Raw genomic sequence first — 22,472 nt, 5'->3', positions numbered from 1 at the left:
ATTATCACTCGAAATTCCTTGTCATTCATTTCAAGGGCTTCTTGTTCTGTAGGATCTAGAGTTTGAGATTTATTAACTTTTGGTGGTGTACTTTCTTGGTGTTTTGTGTTTCTGGTATCTTTTTTTGGATGTATATTCATTTTGGCAGGGGGTTTCACTGTGCACAGGTTTGACCCTATTCCCTGCTCTGTGCACTCTTGACTAGGCTGGGGTGTGTCTTCTGCAGCCCCTGCTCGGCACCGCCCTGCCCAGGAGGTCTTTCAGGTTTCTGCTAGTCGCTCTGGGTGGCTTTGCAGCACTGTATATGGCTTTCTTGGGATTATTCACCTTCCTCCTGTTATTGCAATTATCTGTGTGCTTGTCTTATCTCCCACACCGGAGCGTGAGCTCCTTCGGGGAGGAGCCCGCAGCACACAGTTCCTCTTTGAATCCCTCCGGCGTGGACCAACTCCAGCGCCTGCCTGTGGTCAGATCTCCAGCAGGTTCAAGCGAGCTCGGGAGTGCTCCAATCACACTTTTCCTAATCAGAAATCGGTTAGGCATTTTTCTGAACTGATGGCCGCAGAGATGGTATCTGCCTCCCTGTAACCGGAAGTTTACCGGGGGCAGAGCCCAGGGTGCGGTGGTGTGATAATCTTCCCGGCCCACTCTTCCCTGATCTCCCGACGCTGGCCGGTTCTCCCCCTGCCACTAGCCCCGCCAGAGAACCGAAGGGGGGGATGGGATGGGAGGCCGGCCCACAGACCCCAGGAGGCCCCGTGCTGGGGCAAGGAAGTGGGAAGGCTCAGTGAGGAGCTGAGCCGGGTGAAGCCGGCCTGCTCCGCCCCCACCTGAGGAAATGGAGGCAGCCCCGGGCCGGTGACTGGCCCAGTGGGGTAGCCGGAAGCCGGAGAGGCGTCTGCTCCGCAAGCAGGGCCGGGCTCGGGGTCACTCACAGAGCTGAGCCTGCCGAGCGGCTCTTTCTCCATTTCCGTGTTGTCGCAGTCTCAGTCCTCAGCCACTGCTGCCTCGGGCTGCTCATTCGGTCCCGCAGTGTGTCTCGGGCGCTCCCAGGAATCCTCTTTTATGCTGGCCTTAAACCTCGAGTCTGTAGTTGCTTTTTTATAGTTGTAGATTAGTTGATCAAAGACTTATTCATTTTTTGTTGCTCTTGTCAATGCAAGTAGCACTCTGGCAGCACAGCGCACACCTCTCAGGCTCACGCCGTCTCTTGGCGACCCGCTCCTGACCCATTGCCATCTTGACTCTTCTGTTTATTTTTTATTTTGCTTTATACCTAGTGCTTTTTTTCTTATTTTTGCTCTGTTGATAAGTTGATCTTCAGTGCCCTGCCTCTTTTTTTTTTTTTTTTTTTTTTTACCTATGTTTTTTTTTTTTTTTTTTTTTTTTTTTTTTTTTTTTTTTTGTTACTCTTTTCCTTTTGGAAGTTCTGTTCTGCTTTTTAATTTCTTTAATGATAATCTTCCCTGTCTTGATTCTCATAGTAAAATATATTTCTCTACTTTTAAGTGAAAATGAAATATCTTACCTTCTAAGATGCTATATTCTTCCACAGCATTTTCTCATCCCAATAAAAATGAGATCTTTAGAATGATGTCATTTCCTATTTCTCTCCTCTTCCAAAAATGAGATGTTGGGACAATCTTAACTCCCCATCCCTGCCAACTGTTGGTCTATATATAAGGGAAATGAATGAGAGAAGGAATTTCTGCCTGGAGGCAGGTTTTGGACTGCAAGTACAGGGTCGGGGAACCAGAACAGAGCCAATATACCAAAATCAACTCAAAGTGGGTTAAAGACGTATATAAGAACTGAAACCATAAAACTCCTAAAAGATAACATAGGGCAGACACTTCAGGAAGTAGTACTGGGCAAAGACTCTGTGACCCCAAAAGCACAGGCAATGAAAGAAAAAATAAATGTGATTATACCAAGCTATATATCAAATCTTCTCCACAGCAAAGGAAACAATTAACAGAGTGAAGAGACAGCCTACAGAGTGGGAGGTAATATGTGCAAACTATGCATCTGACAAGGGATTGATATCCAGAATATACAAGGAATTCAAGCAACTTAGTAAAAAAAAAAATAGTAATTTAAAACTGGGCAAAGGAGCTCAATAGGCAAGTCTCAAAGGAAGATATACAAATGTCCAACTGACACATGAAGAAAAGCTCAACATCACTCAGCATCCAGGAAATGCAAATGAAAACCATATTGAGATATCATCTCACCCAAGTTGGAATGGCCATTATCAAAATGACAAAGAATAACAAATTCTGGCAAGGATGCAGAGAAAGGGGTACCTTCCTACACTATAGGTGGGACTGTAAATTTGCAAAGCCATTATGGAAAACAGTATGGATGTTCCTCAAACAACTACAGATAGAACTGCTGTATGATCCAGCAATCCCACTACTGGGTATATACCCTAAGGAATAGAAATCATCTTGTTGAAGGGATCCCTACACTCTCATGTTTATTGCAGCTCTATTTACAATACCCAGGATTGGCAAACTACCTAAATGTCCATCGACAGATGACTGGATATGGAAAATGTGGTATATATACACAGTGGAATACTACTTCATCATAAAGAAAAAAAGATTGAAACCCTGCCATTCGCAGCAGCATAGTTGAGCTTGGGGTAAATTATTTTAAGTAAAATAAGCCAGGCAAAGAAAGAGAAATACCACATGTTCTCATAAGTGGGAGCTAAAAAAATAAATAAGATGCAACAATCACAATAATATGTTGAGCTTTCAAAAGAAGAGAACGGAGCTGAGGTTACCAAAGGTGGGAAAGGGAGAGGTGGTGGGTGAAAAACTGGTAAAGGATCACAAAGAATGATTATATTGTGTAATGATGAATACACTAATTATTCTGAATTAATCACATATTTTACATAGATATTGATATCCAACTCTGTACTCCACTAATATGTATAATTTTTATGTTTCAATAAAAAAAAATAAATTCAAGTGTCTTATCGATAGGTGATAGATACAAAAAATTGGTATATTCGTATATTCATGCATTAGAATACTATTCACCAATAAAGAGCAAATAAACTGCTACACAGCACTTGGATAAATCTCAAAAGAAGTGTTGATTGAAAAGAACCAGACACAAATGAGTGCCTACTATGTGATTCCATATATATGAAATATGACAGAGAAATTTAATAGGTGGCAACAAGAAGCAGGCAGATAGTCTTCGGAGGCCAAGGATGGGAGGATATTGTTTGAGATGATGGAGCATCCAGAACTTTTGAGGGAATGAATTTTCTATATTTTTATTATGGAGGTAGTTACACAGATGTATGTGTTAAAACTCATCAAAATGTTCAATTAATGTTCCTTTGTATGAAAATTACTTTTCATTGTAATTGATTATTTTTAATGCCCTTTTTATTATTTGAAAGACTGTATTAATATACTTATCTTCTGTGTACTTCAGTTTCCTCATATGTAAATTGGGGATGATATTAGTACCTAACCTAGAGTGATTGTGTGAATTAAATGACTATGATTACAAAATTATTTTTTAGATATTTATATTTTTTATAATATTTAAAATTTTATTGTAAATGGACAAATTATAGTTGTATGTGTTCATGAAGTACAAAGTGATATGATTTATGAATACAATGTGGAATAATTACCTATCCACCACCTCAAATAGTTGCATTATTTTTTGTGGTAAGAACATTTGCAATTTGCTCAGTAATTTTGAAATATAGAATACTCTTGCTAACTATATTTACCACATTGTCCAATATATCTCAAAAAAACAAAAAACTTCTTCCTCCCATCTAAGGCTTTTTACTTTTTGACAGTCATCTTCCCATTCTCCCATTCCCCCATTCCCCCAGCCTCTGGCGAATACTGTTCTACTCTTCTTCTGTGAGTTTCATTGTTTGAGATTCCACATACAAGTGATAATGTGTGATATTTATCTTTCTGTGCCTAGCTTATTTCACTTAGCATGATGTTCTCCAGTTCCATCTATGTTGTTGCAAAAGACAGAATTTCTTTCTTTTTAAAAACAGAATAGTGTTCCATTGTTTGTATATACTATGTTTTCTTTTACCGATTCATTTGTTTGATGCTTAGGTTGAGTCCATAACTTTGCTATTGTGAATAGAGTTGCAGTGAACAGGGGAATGCAGACATTGCTTTGACATACTAATTTCAAATCTTTTGGGTAAATACACAGAAGTGGGATTGCTGAATCATATGGCAATTCTGTTTTTATTTTTTTGAAGAATCTTTGTACAGTTTTCCATAAGGGCAGTATTAAATTACATTTCCACAAAGCTTTTTTTTGATAATAGCCATTCTGGCAGGTATAAGGTGATACCTCACTGTGGTTTTAATTTGCATATTCCTAACGATTAATGATGTTAAGCATTTTTTTTTTTGTATACCTGTTGGCCATTTGTGTGTTTTCTTTTGAGAAGTATCTATTCAGGTCCTTTGCATATTTGTTAATTGGGTTGTTTTTGTCTATAGCGTTATTCAAGTCCCTTATACATTTTGGATATTAACCTCTTATCAGATGTATGGCTTGCAAATATGTTCTTCCCATCCATAGGTTGTCTCTTTATTCTAATTGTTTCCTTTGCTGTCCAGATTAGTTTGACTCAATCCCATTTTCTGTCCAGATTACTGTGATTCAATCTCATTTGTCTGTTTTTGCTTTTGCTGCCTGGTCTTTCAGGTCATATACAAAAAAATCATTGCCCAAACCAATATCATGGAACTTTCCCCCATGTTTTCTTATAGAACTTTTGCAGTTTCAGGTCTAACATTTGAGTCTTTAATCCACTTTGTGAGGATTTTTATATATGGTGTGAGATAAGGATCTACTTTCATTTTCCTGCATGTGGATATCCAGTTTTCCCAACACCATTTATTGAAGAGACAGTCATTTCCACATTGGGTGTTCCTGGCACCTTTGTCAAATATTAGTTGGCTATAAATTTGTGGATTTATTTCTCACATTTCTATTTTTTTCCATTCCTATATGTGTCTGTTTATGCCAGTACCATGCTGTTTTGATTACTATAGCTTTGTAGTATATTTTGAATTCAAGTAGTATGATGCCTCCAGCTATGTTCTTTTTGCTCAAGATTGCTTTGGCTTTTTGAGGGGTTTTTTGTGGTTCCCTATGAATTTTTGACTTGTTCTTTCTATTTCTGTGAAGAATGTCACTGGTGTTTTGATAGGAATTGCACTGATGGGGATTGCATTTGGGGGTCACAGAGTAGTATGGACAATATAACATTTATTCTGGCAATTCATAAGTGAGGGATATACTTCCATTTATTTGTGTCTTTTTCAGTTTCTTTCATCAGTATTTTATAGCTTCCAGTGTAGCGAATTTTCACTTCCTTGGCTAAATTTATTCCTAAGTATTTTTTGTAGCTATGTAAATGGGATTTTTTTTTTCTTTTTTGGATAGTTTGCTGTTAGTGTAGAAAAAGGCTACTGATGTTTGTATGTTGGTTTTTATCTTAAAACTTTACTGAATTTGCTTATCAGTTCTAAAATGCTTTTTGGTGGAGTCTTTAGGGTTTTCTGTATATAAGATCATGTTATCTGCAAATAGGAACAATTTAACTTCTTTTTTTTTTTCCAATTTGGATGCCTTTTTTTTTTTTTCCTTTCTCTTATCTAATTGTTCTGGCTAGTACTTTCAATACTGTGTTGAATAAAAGTGGTGAGAGTGGGCGTTCTTGTCTTGTACCAGATTGTAGAAGAAAAGCTATTAACTTTTCGCTGTTGAATATGATGTTAGCTGTAATTTTTTCATATATGCTCTTTATTGTGTTGAGGTACATTCCTTCTATGCCAAATTTGTTGAGTTTTTTTATCATGAAAGGATGTTGAATTTTGTCAAATCTCTGCATCTATTGAAATAATATGGTTTTTTTATTCATTCCGTGAATGTGATGTATCACATTTATTGATTTGTGTGTGCTGAACCATCCTTGCATCCCTGGTATGAATCCCACTTGATCATGGTGAGAGATCTTTTTAGTATCCAGTTGAATTTATTTCCTAGTATTTTGTTGAAGATTTTTTCATCTATGTTAATCAGGGATATTGGCCTGCAGTTTTCTTTCCCTTTTTTTTTTTTTTTTTTGTAGCATCTGTGTCTAGCTTTGGTATCAGGGTAATGCCAGCCTCATAAAATTAGTTTGGAAGTATTCCCTCCTCTTCAGTGTTTTTGCAAGAGTTTGGGAAGGATTGGCATTAGTTTTCTAAATGTTTGATAGAATTCAGCAGTAAAGCCATCAGGTCCTGTTCTTTATTTATTTATTTATTTTTTTTTTGTCTTTTGTCTTTTTCCGTGTCCGGCAACGGATCGCAACCCTCAGTGTTGCCCCCGTACCGGGCCGGGGACCGGAAACGGGATTGCAACCCTCGGTGTTGCTCCCGCGCCTCGCTCAGCCAGTGAGCGGGAACCGGTCTGTATGTGGGATCCAAACCCTCGGGCGGGAGCGCTGCCGTGCTTCCCAAGCAGCGCATTATCCAATGCGCCACCGGGCGGCCCCCTGTTCTTTATTTTGATGGGAGACTTTTTAAATAAAATGTAGAAAATCAAGTGTTTAATTGACCTAACACTGTCTTTTTTTTAAGGAAGCATTTAACTGAAGTTCAAACATTTCTTTATTTCCACCTTAAATTCCACATGTTACTTCACTTGTAAGATAGGTCTGGTCGTGATGAGTTCTCTCTGCTTTTCTTTTGTCTGAAAAACTCTTTATCTTTTCCTCATTTCTGAAGGACAGTTTGCTGCATACTGTATTCTTACTTGCCAATTTTTTTCCTTCAGCACTTGGAATATGTCATTGCATTCTCTTGTGGCCTGTATGGTTTCTGCTGAAAAATCTGCTGCTAGCTGTATTGGAACTCCCTTATATTTTATTTGCTTCTCTTGCAGCTTTTGGGATGCTCTCTTCATCTTTGATTTTTGGTAGTTTGATTATAAGTCTTTGGGTAGTCTTGTTTGGATTGAATCTGATTGGAGACCTTTGACCTTCCTTCAACTGAATATTTACATCTTTCTCCAGATCGGAAAGTTTTCTGCTATTATTTCTTTAAATATGCTTTCTACCCTTTTATCTTTCTCTTCTCCTTTTGAAACTCCTTTTACTTAGATATTTGCTCTTTTGATGTTGTCCCATAAATCCCATAAAGTTTCTTCATTTTTTTCTTATTCTTTTTCTTTTTTCTCTTTTGACTGTATTTTCAAATATCCTCCTTCAAGTTCACATGTTCTTTCTCCTGCTTGATAAATTCTGCTCTTGAAGCTCTCTGTTGCATTTTTCCCTTTGTTTATTTTTCAGCTCCAGAATTTCTGTTTTGTTTTTATATTTCAGTCTTTTTGTTACATTTCTTTTTCTGCTTTATTGTTTTTCATATCTTGCTGAGTCATTTCTCTGTATTTTCTTGAAGTTTGCTGAACATCCTTAAAACAATTATTTTGAATTATTTGTCAGCCAGTTCATACATGTCCGTTTCTTTAGGGTTGATCACTGGTGCTTTATTTTGTCTCATTGGTTATGTCGTATTTCCTTAATTGTTCTTGATCTTCGTGGCCATGCATTGGTGTCTGTGAATTTGAAGTGGGTAATTATTCCAGACTTCACAGACTAGCTTTGTCTGGGAAAGCCCTTCAACAGTCAGTTCATCCAGGTATTCTGGGCAGGCCATCTGGTGTGGTCAGTGGCTGGGCTTGCTGCTGCAGTACTTAGGCTGAATGGCCTGGTGCCTGGATCAGCAGGTGAGCAGGCCTAGAGTGTGGATCCACTGGATGAACCTGTTGATTATGATTGCTGGGGTGGGTCTGGAGTTTGTATCCCCAGGGACCTGCCTAAAGCCCATGAGCATTGGGGCCACAGCAGCACTGGGGTGGGCCCAAAACCTAGGGCAGCTGAGGCCAATCTCCTGCTAAGAGCTGTCTGAAACCCAGGGTCACTGAAGTCAGCTCAGTGCTAGTGAAGACAAGAGATAAAGTCCACAATGCAGGCGTGAAGCCTGGGTTGTGGGATCTGCCCCGGCATGGGGCAGGTCTGAAGGCTAAATCAGTGGGTACCAGCCTGGAGTCTGGGATTGTAAGTATGTGTCTTGTGCTGGTTTTTACCATGGTGAGTCCAGTACTGGGGGCAAAGGCAAAGTTTTGTGCTTATTTGTCTCTCTTTCTCCAAGCAAACAGTATCTCTCTACGCACTGTGCAGCCTAGGGTTGGGGGAGGGGTGATGCAGATAATGTAGAACTGCTCTTCTTACTCTCTTCAATGAATCTTTTCCTGACTCTATGCTATACCCAGGTATTTTGATCTCTCACTTTGTTTCCTTAGCACTTTTGAGAGTATTTTTTACACAAGTATATTTGTTCAAATGGATGTTTCTGCAGGAGAATGATAGCAGGGTGTGGGTATGGGGAGCAGCATCTCAAGGTGCCCTGGGTAGCAAACCCATGGATGGCACGTCAGGATTGTTCCCCAAAACCATTCTGTCTCCCTAGGCCTCTGGGCCTGTGATGGGAGGGGCAGCCCTGAAGATCTCTGAAGTGCCTTTTGGGTTTTTCTTCCATTCTCTTGATGATTTGTCCTTTCTGTACTAATCTCTTTAGCAGATAGTTGCTGGGCTACAGCCTTGCTTTCCTCTCCTGAACACACATTTTTACTCTTTACATGGCCAGGCTCAGAGCTTTCCAATTTTTTACCTTCTGTTTCCCTTTTAATTATAAATTCTGTCTTTATGTTATGTCTTTGCTGCCATAAATTAGTGTAGGCTGTTACAAGTAGCCACACAGCTGCCTGAATGCTTTGCTGCTTAGAAATTTCTTCTGGCAAATACCCTGGTTCATCACTTCTATGTTCCACATTCCATAAAACCCTTGGGCCTGAATACAAATTAGCCAAGTTCTTTGCCAGATCATGACAAGGGTGACCTTTGCTCCAGTTTCCAATTAGCTCCTACTCATTTACATCTGAGACCTCCTCAGAATGGTCTTTCTAGTCAATATTTTTATCATCATTCTGGTCACCACCATTTAACAAATCTCTATGACATTTCAAACTTTCCCCAGTTTTCCTTTCCTCTAAGCCGTCACCAGAATCTAGGCTTTCTCTAGCCTGATCCTCCAAATTCTTCCAGTCTCTGCCCATCACCCTGTTTCAAAGCCACTTCCACACTTTCAGGTATTCATTACTAGCAAAAACCCTTTCTCGGTACCAGTTTTTAGTATTAGTCCATTTTCTGTTCCTTGTGACAGAATTCTTGAAACTGGGTAATTTATAAAGAAATAGAATCTGTTGCTTACAATTTTGGAGACTAGAAAGTGCAATATCCAGAGATGCATCTGATGAAGGCCTTCTTCTTGGTGGGAACTCTCTACAGGGTCCATTGGGGAGGGATAGGTTGGGTAAAGGGCATAAAGAAAAATCATGATTTTGATAGTAATATGATTATAATAAATAATATAAAAATTTAAAACCACTTGGATTAATCCATTCATGAGAGCATGGTCCTCATGATCCCATGACCTCTTAAAGGCCCCAACTTTCAAATACCATAATTGGATTTTTCATTCTTAACACTGTTACAGTGGGCATTGAGCTTTAGTGAATTTTGGGGGGACATTCAATCAACAGCACTATTAGTATATGCAAAGTTCTTAAATAGTTCCTAGCATATAGTGATAATATAAACCAAATTTCTACAGTTAGAAGTATCATGGTTTTGGGTTCCAGAAGGTTATTTCTGAGCAGTCTTTTTAGGAACCTGTTCTGAAAGTTCTGTTTATTCATGTCTTTCTGGCTGCTGTATGCCCCCAGGTATATTTATTTCCTGGGGTCTTTGGTAGATTCCCTTTATTTGGTTAAGGAAAGTCCATTCTATTCCTAGTTTGATAAGAGTTTTTAATCATAAATGAAATTTACCAAATGCTTACTATCTACATTTATTGAAATAATCTTGCAGTTGTTTTCCTTTAAACTTTGAATGTGAGGAATTATACTAATTGACTTTCTAAAGCTAACCTCACATGCAAATTGATAGATTTAGCTTGTTAGCATGTGCATACACAAATATATATACTATTTTTAAGATTTTTACATTTACATTCATAAGTGAAATTGGTCTATGACGTTTTTTCCTTTTACCATCCTTGTCTGGTTTTGGCATCAGTATATACTAGTGTCATAAAAGAAGCTTGAGTATATTTCACCTTTTTCTACTCTTGTACAAGATTGGAATTATCTATTTTCTTTATGATATAGGTGTGTATTTAAAAATATTTTTTGGCATTTAATTAAGAATTGTGGTTGAAGCTAAAATAGTTGTGTTTACTCAGTCTGCTGTCTTGATCACTCGACATTTTCAGTGTGCCTGACTCCATTATAAGCCCATTAGTAAAATATTTTATTTGATCCTGAAAACTACAGATGAGAACACCAAGTTTATTGAAGTAAAGATACCTGCTTAGGTTCATAGAGTTAGTAAATACTGGGCCTGGGATTTAAACACAAGTCTCTGTGATTTTAAGGTCTGTTTATATAAACTGTGATAAAAGAGATACAATAGTAAAATTTCTGATGAGTTAACAATGTAATGGAATGATAAGCAACTTTCTATTTTATAAATTTTTTGTATTGCAAATTTTGTATAAACATCTATTACTTTTATAATTAAAGTATTTGAAAATTAGGTATATACGAGCAATTTAAGGCTGTAAAGTATGAAAATTGAATTGACTGATTCTAAAATTATATCAGATTATACGTGAATATATATTAAGGGCCTTGGAACATGAAGAAAACTATGCAAAAAAAATCAGTATAGAAATGCAATTACTTCAAAAATGTTATGGAGTGATATACATATACTTATGAAAAGTGTGGATGCTATACCACATCTACATCTCATACATGTAATAGATACAACGTATGGGGGGAAAGAATGGGATTGGGGATCAGATTTGGGTTTAAATTACAGTTCTGCAAGTCACTGAATTTCTGATCTTGAATTAAACAATTCTTAGACTATGTTTCCTTCTGTGCAAACTAGATAAAATAATACCTAATTAGTAAACACTATCTGAATAAGGTGAGGTCATGTACTTAACCTAGCACGTAAGTGTAAAAAAGTTGTAGTCATTGTTATGCAGTGTTCATATTTCAGTCATACTCTTGCTATTTATATTACATTTATATCTTGAAAACAATTATTTGTCATACTACTTATGTCTCATTAGCACTTATTTTATGTATGACACACACTGAAGTGTCATCTGTTAACAATGTAAGGATATGATCAAGTTAATACCCCAGTATTTAAACAATAACTTAGAATAATGTCTAGGTATTATCTTCATTTTTTCTGAAATTATACTTAATGTAAATCAGAGAAGTTAAAAAGTGTCATCAGTTTTCTAAAATGGTGGGAAAATTATTATATAATTATAATTGACATGTTAATGATTTCAGGTTGTAGAATCATCATTGCGACAGTTGGAATGTGATCCCACTGAAATAGAAGAATTTGTGGAACATTTTACTTTTTTGGGTGCAATTTCCTCAAACATATCTAAATTAGAAAGAGAGTACTTAACAATTTCTCAGCTGTATTCTGTTGTAAGGCATTACCAGATCCAGATTTCAGAAGAACAAATTGCCATATATAAAATCCTTCTTAGCAAGTTTGGTCAACTGAAAACATCTGTGAAGTTAACTGAAACAAATAAAGATTCTGCTATAAGTAAATTCAGAGATAATTTGGAAGCATGTATCACTGGTCTACGGGTTGATGTTAGTAATTTAAAAACCAAAGTAAGTTTTGGGGGATTTTTTCATTAAAAACTTAATCTTAGTGTATGTAAGCCTAGGCATTTGAGTATTTGCTTTCTGTGGACTCTTGGCTAAATAATTTAATCCAAGTATTCTCAACCTAGAATTCATAGGCAATTTTGGTGACTTGTGAACTTGGATGGGAAATAAAATAATATGTATTTTCACTTACCTCTAACTGGAATTTAGCATTTTCTTCAACAATGAAGGAATGTAAGCAATAAACAGCAGCAGAGCTGGTAACCTTTATCATAGGCTTCAACAGATTGCCAAAGGAGCCCACGGCATTAAAAGGGCTAAAAACTCCTGAAGTCTTTCTGGGCCTTTATCTGGGCCAAATGGTAATGACAGTTCCGACTTCATTCATTTATCATATCAAAGCTTAGATTAGACACTAAAATACTTCAAGTGGCAGTAAAACAGGTTTAAGTTCTGAACATTTTGGTCTCTTAGACTGTCTTACTATTATTTTTTAGGTAAGAACTCCTGTTCTGTTGTGTGCTGGTACTCAAGTGTCAACAGCAATGGAAATGATTCGCACTCTCTCAGAGGAAGCTGCAAGCTTAGCTAACAAAGCTAAAACATATTCAAACTATCAGGATCGTTTTGATGATTCCCAATCTCATATGCATTCTCTTAATATGGAAGAAATTACACAAATTGTGCTTTCAGAGATCTCTGACATTGAATGTGACTTAACTTTGAGGAAAATATTATGGGAAGCACAAGAGGAGTGGAGAACACTCTTTTGGGAATGGAGGAATTGTACTCTTCAAAGTATTGATGTAGATTTAATACAGAGAAATGTTTCAAAATGGATGCACAAAATTTCCATACTAGAAAAAGGTAAAAATGTGTTTCTCAAATTTTCCCACCAACAATTACACACAAAATGGTCTCTGGGCAGCAAGGTCATCGTCCTTGCCTTGTTTCATTACCTGTTTCCAGGGACTGACCAGTATGACTGGAGAGGTGTTACAGGAGTATAGGTAGGAATTGCTTGCTGAAACGAGAGAGATTAAAGCTTTTCCAAAAATAATTTAAGTAATTAATTTTTGTATCCTTTAAAAGTTGGATCCCTGGGTAGAATTCCAGACACATCACCTGCATTCTGGCTCTTAGGGTATTGGGCAGAGAAGTTTTGATAAGGGCCCACCTGCAGACTCTTTACCCAAATCCTAACTGTGTATGCCTTGTACTATCTTTTGGGTAGTAGAGAAAACAACTAAAGTCATTTTGAGAGGTTTCCCTTTATGCTAATCATCAAATTTGAAATCTTGCTAATGAAAATATTGTTCCTGTGAGAGCATTCTATAAGATCATATCCTTTCCCAAAGGAAAGTTTTATTTCACCTGGCCAAGAAAATGTCTTTGCTTTTTTTAAAAACTCTTCCCTTATCATTCAGCTATACCTCAAGCTAAAATTTCTCTTTCATAAAAACACTATTTTGCTTGTTGTCAAATTATATAAAAAATATAATATCACAAAAAGTTCAGAAAAGAGAAAAACTGGGGCAAATCATAGTCTCAGTGCTTTAACATCACACTCATTTTGTGCATTCCCTCTCAATATTTTGTCATATACATGTAGAAAGTAGTATATAAACTAACAAGTAGGCAACACCTTCTTTTATCCATAGTTTCTGAGATAACATCATGCTGTTTACTAAAGTCTAGACTTGGGAAAAGCCAAAATTGTTCTCTCAACCTTCTATTTAACTAGGTCTTGAAAACATTTTATTATTCAGTATGGCTTTATAAAAGAAGCCACATCTGTACAAATTTGTTTTTCAAGAGTGTGGATATAGTTTCAGTTCTCCTGAGTCTCCAACTTTGGCTGTTTCTTGAACCCCTCCTCTTTTCTAAGTTGAGTAAAAGAGTTATAAGGGTTGACCCTTCAACTGTGCAGTTTTTGAGTCTCATACCTCAGTGGTTTGTCAGTGCCAGAGGACAGACCATTGCTGGTCTATGGCAAAGTTGTCACCTAAATTTCCTACATTTTCGTGTTAAAGTGTTTATTAAATTATAGCCATCATAGATTTTTTCCATTGATGTTCTCCCTTACTTAGCAAAATTTAAAAGCCCAAAACCTATGATGGTCTTCTGAATATGTGTGTGTGTCCTTGTCTGCCTATCTATCTTGTCAGTGAAAATCTGGGAAACCCCATGGTAGCTAGCCATCCCTGGTATCAAATTTTCCAAGACAACTTAGCTGTGATAGCTTTTGGATTTCAGTCACCAGTCCTTATAACTATATTTGTTTACCTTAATCTATAGTTGATTCTTATGGAAGGGTGATGTTAAAGCTCATTATTTTATATTGTTTTAATGCAAACTAATAACTGATAAGCCAGTATTACATTAGCAAATTTTAAAGAAAAAAATCTTATTTTCTCAGTTTGTTTTCTGGTTTTAAAATGTGATGAATATACTGTAAGCCTACTGACCCATTGTTACTTATAGGTTTACCTAAAAACGATATGGTAGCACATCTTAAGCAATCAGTGACAGATTTTAAACAAGAGCTGCCTATCATCATAGCTCTAGGAAATCCCTGTCTCAAGCCAAGGCATTGGGAGGCTCTCCAGAGGATTATCGGAAAGTCAATTTCCCTTGACAAAAACTGTACAATAGAGAATCTTCTAGCCCTCAAGGTAAATTTTAAAAGTTTGAAAAAAATAGATTGAAATAAAAAAGGTACCAATTTTATGTAGGCAAGTAAATCCGCAAGGAATATGAATGGATAGGGAAAGTAAGAATATATTAGTAGATAATACGTGAGAGGAAATTATGTTTAATTGGAGCTATTCAGTAAGCTATTTATTATTCCATTATTATTAAGGTGATTAGAAAACTAATACTCGTTTTCATGTATGATAAATGAATTTAGTGTTTCATTATTTAATATGTTTTATAGGAAAAATCAAAACTGCTGTCTTCCATTTTATATAAAATGAAAATATATTAAGAGCATGTTAGAATAGCCCTACCAATAACTCAAAATTACATTTAAAATGAATAATTAATAACTGTTTCATTTGCCATCAAAGTTTTCTTATGAAAATATACTTTTTCCAGTTTTTTCATGGTTAAAAATTTTTCTATTTTTGTGCCTACCTTACAATAAGTTTCATTTATGTTTAATGTTTCAGGGATGACAGTATCTAATGTAATCAGAACCATCACTTTACACCTGTAATTCTATACTAAATGCCCTGCTGTAAGGAGGAACATAGGAAAAAATTTTTAATGAATTTAAGAAGAATTTTAAAAGGCAAATTTAATTGATTTTAAAAATTATTTTATATCTCCAGCCCTAATCTCAGCCTCCCTCCTGAACTCCAGACTCTCATATGCAATTTCCTAGTCAACATCTCCACTGTATGTCTAAGAGATACCTCAAAATTAACATTTCAAAGAATTCACTCTTCATTCTCTATCTCCCAAATTCTATTCCTCTGTCTTCTCCATCTCAACTAATGGCAGCTCCATTCTTTGAATTTGGTTACACAAAAAAATCATGAAATAAGCTTTGAATCTTCTCTTGCTCTCACACTCCTCATCCTGTCTAGATCTCTCGTCTTTTCCTGGATTATTACCAGAGCCTCCTAACTGATCTATGTGCCAAAGAGGAATTTAGCAAGATACTTAGATAATTTTAAAACATAAAGACCTGTGTCAAGAGCTGAGTTCATTCAAACCAGCATGCTGAAAATCTAGCAAAATTTCAGTATTTACATTTTCAAAGTCTTGGGTTATTGGAACCAGTCCTGACAAGATAGGTAGAGGGTGAGAATTTGGCAGACTGAGTGTAGCAGCAAGCAATAAAAGTTAGGGTAGATAGGCATAGAGGGAAACAGCTGGTAGCCTACATGGGGATGGTGGCTATAATACCTCAAAGGGTTCCAGTGAACTACCCTTAAAATTCTCACATGAGTGGATGGTTGAAAATGGAAGTCCCTTGAAGTTTTTGAAGGGTCCAAATTAGGATAGTTCAACATCTGAACAAAAGTGAACAAGGTTTTCAGCCTCTGAAATACTGTAGCCAAGAGTTAGAGGAACCCATTCTCTTTCTTTAAGTTCATTATAATAACAGAGGGGATAAGGAGGCAATCAGCTGGTAATCTTGAGTGAACTTTTTTTTTTTAATTTTATTTATTTATTTTCCCTAATTTTATTTTGTCGGTGTACAATGAGGTTGATTATTGTGGCCCATTACTGAAACCCCCCTCCCTCCTCCCACTCAACAATGTCCTTTCTGTTTGCTTGTCGTATCAACTTCAAGGAGTTGTAGTTAAGTCTTCTTCTCCCCACCCATTTTTTTTGTGTGTGCGTGTGAATTTATTTATTTATTTTTAGCTCCCACCAATAAGTGAGAACATATGGTATTTCTCTTTCTTTGCCTGACTTGTTGCACTCAATATAATTCTCTCAAGGTCCATCCATGTTGTTGCAAATGGCAGTATTTCATTCGTTTTTATAGCTGAGTAGTATTCCATTGTGTAGATATACCACATTTTCCATATCCACTCATCCGATGATGGACATTTGGGCTGATTCCAGCTCTTGGCTATTGTGAAGAGTGCTGCAATGAACATCGGGGAACAGGTATACCTTCGACTTGATGATTTCCATTCCTTTGGATATATTCCCAGCAGTGGGATAGCTGGGTCATATGGTAGATCTATCTGCAACTGTTTGAGCACCCTCCATACCATTTTCCATAGAGGCTGCACAATTTTGCAGTCCCACCAACAATGTATGAGAGTTCCTTTTTCTCCGCAACCATGCCAGCATTTATCGTTCAGCGTCTTTTGGATTTTAGCCATCCTAACTGGGGTGAGATGGTATCTCAGTGTGGTTTTGATTTGCATTTCCCGGATGCTGAGTGATGTTGAGCATTTTTTCATATGACTGTTGGCCATTTGTATATCTTCCTTAGAGAATTGCCTGCTTAGCTCTTTTGCCCATTTTTTGATTGGGTTGCTTGTTTTTTCCTGGTAAATCGTATAACTTCGTATCATGTAGGCTATACGAAGTTATTACGAAGTTGAACTCAGATAAGAGAGATAAGCAAAGTTTTGCATGTTAAAGTGGCTTAATGGAGAGTACTCAGTCCCGGCAGATAGAACACAAAGTCACATGTAGCATAAGTCCTGTTGGAGAGCTGGAAACTGTGAAGGGCTTCTGTCGTGCAAAGCCAGAGTGGCAGGGAAGAATCTGAAGGGATCAGCTATTTAGGAGGCATTTTTATGGCTTTCTGTAAAAATCCTTCATCTCCAAGAATGACCCTGTAGAGAGAGTGGACCTTGATTTGTTTTTTAGCTCCCTCCGATGAGTGAGAACATGTGGTATTTCTTTTTCTCTGCCTGACTCGTTTCACTCAATATTATTCTCTCAAGGTCCATCCATGTTGTTGCAAATGGCAGTATTTCATTCGTTTTTATAGCTGAGTAGTATTCCATTGTGTAGATATACCACATTTTCCATATCCACTCATCCGATGATGGACATTTGGGCTGGTTCCAACTCTTGGCTATTGTAAAGAGTGCTGCAATGAACATTGGGGAACAGGTATACCTTCGACATGATGCTGGGTATACAAACCATTAGCATCTTGAGTGAACTTTAAGGGTTACTGGGTGACTTTGATCATCCTGTAGAAATTTAATAATTTATCCAGTATAATGCAGGTGCCTAGATGGACAGGATTTGGCCCAGAAACTCAGCTTTCATTTACTAAAACTTGTAATTCTTGGGGTTGACCCAGAGGTGGTGGTCATGCAGCAAGACTTTGCAGGAAAGAAATTCATTTGTGATCCTATCAAGTAAATAAATTATGATGTCATACAGTCATATGACAACTATTCTGTCCAAGATGTACAGGCTCTAAAAAGCCTACTACATTAAAAGCACATCATAAAGTAAGTTAAGAGAAAGAAGTCAATGGCATGCATAAAATGAACACTATCACCTTATGGTTGATCATCTGCACTTTATAAAGCCATGTGCTTCATAATAGAGGTAGATAATTAATTACAGGCATTAAGATTCATCCAAAAGCACCCAGATATTACCAAGTCAACTGGAAGATCCAACTATTTGTCAGGTCCCAAGCTTTGACCATAAGGACTTGACAGGGCTAGATTCACTTGGCTGAAATTTTACCTTATACATCAGTGTCTGGACTTAGTTTTTAGCAATCTCAGAATATTAGTATTAGGCACATAGTTCTTTCTTCAGCATAGAACTTCGGTGGTCCTATGGTTCCTTACCTGCCCTTGTATGAATAATCTGTCAAAATGTTGTAGGCCTCTTTCTCAAAGCTGTTAATTAAGGCCATTAGCAGTCAAATAATTTCACCATCTTTATACCCATCTTTGACAGGCCCATAACAGAGATGGTGAAATCTAGTCATAGCTATCTATTCCTAGTCCCCACTGAGCTGCATTACCTCAATGTAGGGATTAGGTATCATTTTTTAACACCATGGAGATGACATATGGGAATAGTGGTAGATCCTTATTCCTAACCAGAGATAAAAACAATAAGCCTACCTAGTTAATTCTAAGATGTAGAGATGAGGATCTTCAAGGAGATGTGGCCAAGAGAGGGGAGCCATGGAAATTTGCCCAATAGAATTGCATTATCTTAGATGACTGTATCTCAAGAATTATTATAGAGAGCAAATGTGTGTCACAAAATAAGCAGTTGGCAAATGCAGAGGGAAAAAAGCTGGAGGAAATACCATCTGCACATATGCAGAAGGTGTATATTCTTTAAACTGACTAAAAGTAGAGGAAAATTAGAAATTTCTACTGCACTTGAAGAACATGAAATAAGATGATTAAAAACTGAAAGGGGCTATGCCATGAAGTCTCTGGTTAGGATACAAACTTAACTGGAATCAGACTTTTAATACTTATGATGTACCTTTTGAAACATGCATCTCAATCTTCCATTTTAAATGTACCAGGAATATTTGCTTCACTGGATATTAAAGAATAATTTGTTCATTTTAGATGTTTCAGTATGAAAATGAAATAAATGATATATCGGCCTCAGCAACTAATGAAGCTGCTCTTGAAAAAATGCTACTTAAGATTATTGATCTTTGGAATGCTACTCCTTTACATTTAGCTCTTCATCACACAGAGGTCTGCTCTATCCTTATAATTTCATCTGTTGATGACATATTAGCTCAATTAGAGGAGTCTCAAGTCATACTTGCAACAATTAAAGGATCTGCCTATCTTGGGTCCATTAAGGTAAATATTATGACAAAGAGAAAATATTTTAATTTTCTGTAGCTTTATTTATGACTTTTTTTTTGCATTTCTTTTGAATTGTATAAGTCATTTATAACATAGAAATAAGATTGAATATTTAGTAGTTTGAATATTAAAAAATAACTTTTTATGGAAACATTAATTGATCGTGAGGAAATGTCAAAAAGTTTTGGGTGGGGAAGATAAATTTAAATCGTATAAAAATATGACCTCATAAATCATGACTTCTACCATCAGTGTTTAGTGTTCCCTGATAGTCTCTCACTGGGCATCCCCAAATCCAATAAATACCTAAGAATTATTTAAAAACCTCAAGAAACTCAACAAGATATGTTATAGTACAAAGATATTCAATAGCAAAATTAACATAATTGATCATATACACACATATATGTACATGCCTGTATGGATAGATTATCTAGAGAGTTAAAGAGAAGTATGTGCCCTACAAATGGGATTCACATTGTTCGTGAGCACACAAACACTTAGGGGAAATGTCAATTAATTTGTCTTTAGAGGAAAAACTCAATAAATTGCAAAAGCAGAATAAAACAGACTTTCTTCAACAACATGCAGCAAAATAAAACATTAATAGAGAAAAATAGTTTTTTTAAAAAAGAGGCAAACAATGTAAAACACCCAAAAACTGGAAATTTAAAAGGAAATGTAATGCAGTTTTTCAAAAATTAGAAATAAGCTGTCTGTGGCCATACCACCCTGAATGCACCCGATCTCGTCTGATTTCGGAAGCTAAGCAGGATCAGGCCTGGTTAGTACTTGGATGGGAGAAATAAGCAACAAGGAGAGAATTACATATCAAACCTTGTCGCAATTGGCTAGAGCACTGTAAAAATGAATATTTAGAGCATTAAATGCCTTTATTATAAAGTAAAAATTATTTTAACAAATGACAAATTAGGCCTATTCAAGAAGCTGAAAACAACAGCGCGTGTGCACACACACACACACACACACACATCCACTTTCAAGCAAGATGCAGTACAGGGACCAAATTTACCATCTGGCCTGAAATACCCAAAGCAGATCAGAAAAAAATATATGAGAAAGTGATTTCAGTACACTGGACATCAGGCAATGAAGGACAAGGATACTTGGGAGATGAGAAACAAAACAGGTGGGCACTGTGATTGCATTAACTTACTGCCTTAAGTTTCCAGACTTTGGTTGGAAGAGAGAGGGAGGAGTCTAGGCAGATCCTGGCAGACTTCCGTATATGAGAAGATGCTGTTGAATCTTAAGAGTCAAAAGAGGCTAGGGTTTGCAGGATAACTTAACAAGGAGAACAGAGTTGCACAGAGGGAACTTCAGAGATCTGTGGAGGGTTCCTACTCAAGTATTCGGCAGACCCAATCAACAGCACACAAATATGAGGAAACTACTGGAGGCCAGAGAAACAACCAGTTGAGAGGATTAGTGAGAACATTGCACGGTGCTCACACAACACTGGGAATAGTGCCTGTATCCACCAGCTGCAACAGAAAACCTCATAATTCATGAGCATTACATAGAGTATCAAAAGAGTCTTGCCACAGTAATGTGGAATAATTAGCCCTAGGCTAAATGCTGCTCTTGTCCTCCCTAACAAATCAAAAGAAAGACCCAAAATGATGAAACTGTTTCTAAGTTATTTAACTGCACCCAGAACAAAGCTCAAGACTATTTATAGGAATACAAAAATATGCAGTACCCAATAAGGTAAAATTCACAATGTGTAGAACCAAATCAAATGTTACCAGACATGCAAAGAAGAAAGAAAATAGGACCCATTGTGAAAAGAAAAATTAACCAATGGAAACTGAGCCAGTACTAACATAGATGTTAGAATTAGAGGCAGGGACATTAAAATGGTTATAAATATATTCCACATGTTAAAAATTTAAGTAGATTAAAAATATGGAAGTTATTTTTAAAAGGCCAGAATCAAACTTCTAGAGGGAAAAACTACAATGTCCAAGATGAAAAGTACATTGGATGGAATCAACAGCAGATTAGACTTTGCAGAAAAAAAGATTGGTGAATTTAAAAACAGCATTAGAAACTATACAAAGTAAGATACAGGAGAAAAAAGGAGTTTTTAAAAAATGAAAAGAGCATCAGTGAGCTGTGGGAAAATTTTGGGTGATCTAACAGGTAATTGGAATCCCCCAAGAAGAGGAGTAAAAGGAAACGAACAAACAAAAATAAAGCCTGAAAAACTAATAACCAGAATTTTTCAAATGTATCAAAAACTATAAAGCCAAAAAAAAAAAAAAAAAGGGCCGGCCCAGTGGCGCACTGCTACAGTACGCCGCTTGAGAGCGCGGCGGCACTCCTGCCAAGGGTTCGGATCCCACATACAGACCGGCCGCTCACTGGCTGAGCGAGGTGCGGGCGCGACACTGAGGGTTGCAATCCGTTGCCGGCCACGAAAAAAAGACAAAAAGGAAAAAAAAAAAAAACTATAAAGCCATTGGTCTAAGAAGCTCAAAACACTCCAAGCACAAGAAACATCATAATTATTTGCTTAAACCAATGGAAAAATAGGAGACAAATTACCAATATTAGGAAGCAAAAGGGTGACATCACTACAGATTCTACAGATGTGAAAGGATAACAAGGGAATACAAACAAATTTAAGTTGATAAGTTTAAGGACTTAGATGAAATGGACAATTAACTTAAAAAATACAAATTACTAAACTTATTCAAGAATAAATAGATAACTGAAATAGCTCTACATACAAGAAATATTGAAATAGGAGTTAAAAACCTTCCCACAGGAGTAGTATAAGCCAAGATGGCTTGTACAAAATATTTAACTAAGATATAATACCATACCAGTTCTATACCAATTCTTCCAGGAAACTAGAAGAAAGAATCCTTCCTAACTTATTCTATGAGGCCAGCCAAAACCAGACAAAGACATTATAAGAAAACTACAAACCAAGAGCCCTCTTGAATATGGGTGCAACAGTTCTAAACAAAATTTTCCAAATCAAATCCACTGACATATAAAAAGCATGGTGTATTAAGAACAAGAAGGATTAATTTGAGAAATGCCGGGTTGGTTTGCATTCAAAAATCAATTAATATAATTCACCTCATTAAACTTAAAAAGAAAACCATATAATCTCAGTGCATGCTGAAAAAACATTTTAAAAAATCCAACATCCATTCTAATTTTAAAAAAGAAAGAAAACAAACTTAAATTAGGACTAGAAGAGAACATTGCTATGATAAAGGACATCTATGAAAAATATAAGTATACCATCATACTTAATTCTCAAAATTAAATAGTAATGAGACAAAACAACCCAATAAA

The 22,472-nt window shown here is 36.6% G+C and overlaps 1 protein-coding gene across 1 annotated transcript in view; it reads left to right on the top strand.

The window, feature by feature from the left end:
- Positions 1-22,472, top strand: part of DNAH14 (dynein, axonemal, heavy chain 14) — a 390,354-nt gene that overhangs the window by 119,442 nt on the left and 248,440 nt on the right. Inside the window, 4 exon segments of the mRNA XM_008567995.1 lie at positions 11,503-11,844; positions 12,339-12,708; positions 14,326-14,516; positions 18,885-19,130. Of these exon segments, the coding sequence (XP_008566217.1) occupies positions 11,503-11,844; positions 12,339-12,708; positions 14,326-14,516; positions 18,885-19,130 (1,149 nt within the window).

Source organism: Galeopterus variegatus, unplaced genomic scaffold (genome assembly GCF_000696425.1).
Source record: "Galeopterus variegatus unplaced genomic scaffold, G_variegatus-3.0.2 Scaffold365, whole genome shotgun sequence".
NCBI lineage: Eukaryota > Metazoa > Chordata > Mammalia > Dermoptera > Cynocephalidae > Galeopterus > Galeopterus variegatus.
Note: the sequence above shows the minus strand (reverse complement) of the source record. Positions and strands in the feature narration are given on the sequence as shown.